This window comes from Myotis lucifugus, unplaced genomic scaffold (genome assembly GCF_000147115.1).
Source record: "Myotis lucifugus unplaced genomic scaffold, Myoluc2.0 scaffold_2729, whole genome shotgun sequence".
Lineage (NCBI taxonomy): Eukaryota > Metazoa > Chordata > Mammalia > Chiroptera > Vespertilionidae > Myotis > Myotis lucifugus.
This window is the reverse complement of record NW_005873777.1, coordinates 15100-20261: the sequence shown is the minus strand read 5'-3', so window position 1 is coordinate 20261 and position 5162 is coordinate 15100. Positions and strand designations below refer to the sequence as shown.

Sequence of the window (5162 nt, the reverse complement as noted above, 5' to 3'; positions counted from 1 at the left end):
ACCTAGCTCGTTAGCTGTACTCCTTTGGAAAAGGAGCCCAAACTACCTGTTTTACTGGCACCATCATTCCTGTTCAACCAGCAGTAATGATATTAAGCTGCATGTGCGAGTCGTTAACCATGAGGAACCACTTAGACACTTTGCACACTTTAGTTCCCTGTGTTCCTAACTAACGCTATGAGATAGCTACTGTGCCCAGCAAGGGCGGGAGGCGGGAGTGGGGGGGGGGGGCGGGGGGCTGGGCGAGGGGGGAGGAGATCAAGACTAGAACTCAAACCAGATCCCAAGTCCGGCCTGAATTCCCCCCCTCCTTGCTCCAGGGCTCATGTTAGCCATGTTCGGGTGTTAAACAGAGGTTCCGAATGACAACAGCGCATTTGTGAATCTAGAAACGTCCCCGAGAGGCAAGAGGAAATCGTGTACCCCCTCCCCAATAAACAAAGCTGAGAGAGAAAGAATATGCTCCCGGGTTTCTGGTCTCTGAGCACAGCCACTCTGGATCTTGCGATCCCGCTCACCGCCCACGGGTTTACTTCAGAACCCTTGTTGACTATGGACGGACGTGCAGTCCATGCTGCTCACTTCTTAGGGGTTAGGGAGGGAAGGTTTACAGTGTGAGAGTCTAACCCCCTATGTTACCCCAATCTTCTCTAGGTAACGATCTCCTGAAGTAACTCTCTCTCCTCCCCCTGCTCCCCAATAAATGCCTCTGAGTCAGTCTTTGTTTTGTGCGAGCGCAGAGCAAGTACAGGCATGGACCCGACATAGCTGAGCAGAACGGGGAGCTGGGGACCCCCAGTTTCCGCCCGGAGCCCTCCACTCAGAGGGAGGGCTGCTTCTCCATGGCCCTGGCCGCCTGAGCGTCACAGCAGAAGTTACAAGTTTGGAAAACTGCCCCCAAATGGTCACGTGACACTGCAGTATTGAGTAACAATGTTGTCCATACTCTACTATCAAATATCCCAGCCTTATTGATTTTAAAACATTAGGTTTAAACATAAAACATGTTTAACTACAGTAACATATTGTCTGTTCTATACATGTTTTCAACAAAAGAAAGAAAAAAGAGAAGGAAAATAGTACTAATTGTTTAAAATCTGGTGACAGGTATATGGGTGCTCACTCCACTCTTTCCTACTTTTCTCCATATTTGAAATTTTGTGTAGTAAGAATTTTAAAGGCGTAGACTGTTTTTAAGGAGGAGGTGGTGACGCCTCTTTAGGTAAATGACAAATTATTTCCCTAAACCCAACATCAGGAGCCTGACAAACACCATAGCAATGATGGTAGCTCTCATCCTGGGAGGCCCAGGACGGTCTAGCCTTCTGATTCAGTGTGGTTAGAAATCACATTCAACATCACGTGTGGGTAACACAAATTATACTTCGTTCAAAGATTGTGCAAATCACTACATATCTCTTCCTTTCTCCGGGCTGGGTAGAAGCCGTGTTTTCTTCGGAAGCCGAGACTAAACCATGGATTCAAACACAGGTCACGGCGGGGAGGGGATTGTAAATTAGAACAGTAACTTAATCTGCGCCTCTGATCACTCTCTTCCCGACCTGACACAGCATGACTAAAACGGTCCCCGAGCAGCCGCTCCACTTGTCAGGCAGCTCCAAAAATGGAGACCGTGGCTCTGGAGCGGGGGACATGAAACTTGGACCGGGAGGGTAGCAACCAGTGTTTACAAACATAACACCAGGGCAGCAGGTGGGCCGGCCATAAATTACCCGAGACTGTACTGAAATCTCTGAAAATGCATGAAGGAGGCCTTAGAAATTTCTACCCTAGAAGATTCTCACTACCCATCACCATGGCTTCCCTACAAAACTCACTCGTTCCCAAATGGTCCCACGACCACTCTTGCTAAAATAAAATCTTGCATCGCCAAGGGCTGGGGTTAGTACAATAAGCCTCAGCAGAGCAGCCAGGCCAGGATGGTCTGCTTGACCCACACAAGAGCCTGGGAGAAGGTGCTGGCCATGCCTTCTGAGGGGATGCCCACCCCATTCCTCACTCAATGGTGCTCTGGCATTAACCTTTGGTTGGCCCAGATCAAAGGGTAGCGAGGGCATCCTGGTATCGCTCTCCCCCTTCTTTCCCATCTTGGTCCAAATTTTAGGCCGTTCCCCACAAAGAGACCAAAATGATAATGACGATACTAATAAATATAGATTATAGACCCTTTTTGCTCCTGAACTACAGATTTTAAAGCAAATGCCCAAATATTTGAAGAAAAAGCCCCCCAAAAGCTACAAATCATCCAACCTCTACCACCAGCGCGCCTTCCAGGTCCACCGCCGCTGAGGCTCACCAACCCGAAAATGACGAGCCCGCAGCGCGGCCGCCCAGGGCGCCCAGTGGTGAGGTCAGCAGCATGTCCGGCCCCGCCCATTGAGGCAAGCTCACTCCCTGACACTGAGGAACAGCCCAGGCTGCTGGAGTCTCAGCTGCATCCACAGGACGGGGCGGGGGGACCCCACTTTCATCGGTAGCACCCAGGAGACTCATTTCTCAGTGACTGACAAGCCACCCCCAAACACAATAATTCCCACGGCCAAATAAGAAGGGAGGATCTACAACTCCTCTAATCAACCTCAAGTTCAAGTCCAGGGTCAACTTAGTGTGTAGGGTTTGATGCCTATCCTCAGAGTCTGCAGACACACAAGGCCTGCTTTTTCTCAACAACATCTACTCTGCATGAGCAGAGAGAAGGCCATTAAGACCATGGACTACCCACTCTGTCTGCTCCCCAAGACAAACTATCACCAACGGGACATGTGTAGGTTGTATTTTCTCATCCAAAAAAGACAAGCCAAGCCAAGATCATGGTAAGAAAACACTAGCTGGTCAACTTAATGGAAATCACTCAAAGCCAACCAAACAAGAATATAAAGCCATACCATACAGAGCTACACAGAGGGAATCCGAACATCCCTGTAAACCCAAGAAGACCCAAGAATGACAACAACAAAAAATGAGTGGTTGCTGCAGGCACTCTCTAGATACAATCTTCATGATGTCATCCTTCCCACCAGAGCCCACCAGCCCTAAGAGTAGTTGTGACTTTGTGGTGGTTGAGTCCAGAGAGGGGGCACTGGAGGGTGGGCAGGCGGGTTATATCACAGGAATTCCAAACCATATTTCCAAGAATGGTACTGAACCAAAGGCAGAAGGCATCGCTGGGAAGACCAGACGGAGAATGGCAGAGCTGCCCTCACAAAGACAAAATGACCAACTTGCTCACCTCAATGGCCCGTTGCAATTTAAATATGTAAGATGCTCAAAGGGACCCTTTGGTCCACACAGTTCCGGAGGCTGGCTGGTGATATGGCCCAGACTGTGTACCCTGGCTCAGACATAAGAGAAGAGAAGACAGATGATGATGATGATCTCTTAGAATCACCACCACCAGAAAGAAGACTCTGAAGAGGAAGCATGAGGCGCAGTGCCCCCAAAGGATGGTACCTTGGGGCAAAGAAGCAAGATGGACAGAGGGCGAGGGCTGCCCCACTAGCTTAGGCAACGCTGGGTGGAAGGAGCTCAGAGAATAGTGGGTAGTTAATCCCTCCTGCCAGGGCTCAGCCAACATGACCTCCGAGGTATTCTGCATTCAATGTACTGAGGCAAGTGACCCACCGCCCCATCTTGGGAGGAGCCATGATGCCAACAACTATCAGGTGCAGCCAGAGAGAGCAATGGGGTGGGGGAGGATCTCATAAGAATGACTCTGTCCCTTAGAGCTACAGCAGAGGAACAGATGTTTCTGATGAACTTACACTGCAGGGCCCTATACAAAGGATCTCTGCCCCTCTATATGTCACTGTATAAACCACCTAAAATCCAAGCTGATGGGAGAGGTGAGAAAGAAGCATTTCCCACAAAAAAGAACTGGTACCTGGGAGTTTACTTGCAGTTCACCATCTCAGTTCCACCAACCGGGGCTGAGTCTGAGAGATAATAACTTTCCAGCGAGTGATGGATTGGGCGAGAGCTACCAGACCAGGCATGACCTGAGCCACCCTCTGGCGTTAGAAAAGCCCCTTTGGGGAAAGAGGGGGAAAGTCTCAGAGAGGTGAAATGACTTGCACGATGCAAATTAGTGGGGGAAGCAAGACGCAAGACCAGAGCCCAAATCTTCTGGCTTCCAGTTCAAGGCTACTGGATGCCTCTCACCAACCCAAACTAATTAAGAAAGGGCAGGGGAGGGCGGACAAGAAGGACTTCTATTCCGGTCTTTGCGGGGAGGCAGGGTCGGGCGGATGCCGCTACCTCTGTGAGGGAAAACCCCGGGTGACCCCAGGCTAGTCAGGAGTGTGTTGGGGGAGGGAGCATCCGTTACCTTTCAACACCAGAGGCTCCTTGCCTTCCCTCCTCAGGGACTCGAGGACTATGTGCAATGGCTGGGAAGGCGTCACCCGGCTCGGCTCATTGGTATTCTCGTCATAAACGATAATTTCTTTGGAAAAGATCCTCTTGAAAGAGTCCTTGCCTTCCCGACAGGAGATCAAGTCTAAGACGGTGATTTTGCCCTGCTGGAGCCTCCGCCGGCTGATCTTGTCGGCGCAGTTAATGTGGACGGCTCCCTGGATGTGGCTCTTGTTGTACTCCATGAAGGGCCTGCAGTCGATGATGACGGGGCCCTGGCTGGCCAGGTGACTCTTGCCGCAGCGGGTCATCTTCTTGGCCAGGTCGTTGGGGTAGATGATTTTGATGCTGGCTAGCGGCTTGGGGGTCCCGGCCGCAGGGCTGCCCACCCCACCGGACGGACTCAGAGAGCCTGCGTTGTCATTGTTGTTGACCATCTGGGTGGTGGGGCAGGTGCCGGAGGAGCCGATGGCAGTGGTGGCGGAGCCGGCGGCAACGGCTGGGGTCGGGGCCTGGGTGTCCTTGTCGTAGGTGGCCACAGTGCAGCAGCTGGCACTGCTGCATCCACAATTCAGGGAGCGGGCAGAGCCGCTGGATGAGGGCATATACGTCAGGTTCGCAGCCTTGAGGGACACGACGGTGGTGGCGATGACCGGAGGGTGGCCGTGACCGCCCGGGGCGGCGGGGCCCAGGTAGCTCGCGTCTAAACAAAGGTTGAGATCCTGAGGCCGGACGGGCCTGGACAGTGCCACTAGTACCCTGTCGTCTAAAGGAGACGGAGGCATGAGGAG

At 51.9% G+C, this 5162-nt stretch overlaps 1 protein-coding gene across 1 annotated transcript; it reads right to left on the bottom strand.

Moving 5' to 3' along the window:
- Positions 1-4345: 4345 nt before the first annotated feature.
- On the bottom strand, positions 4346-5156 carry LOC102439641 (dual specificity protein phosphatase 10; the record flags this gene model as incomplete). Its single annotated transcript, XM_006108586.3, has 1 exon — positions 4346-5156. A coding segment is annotated over exon 1 (811 nt), but the record flags the coding sequence as incomplete, so codon positions are not given.
- Between the last annotated feature and the right edge of the window lie 6 nt (positions 5157-5162).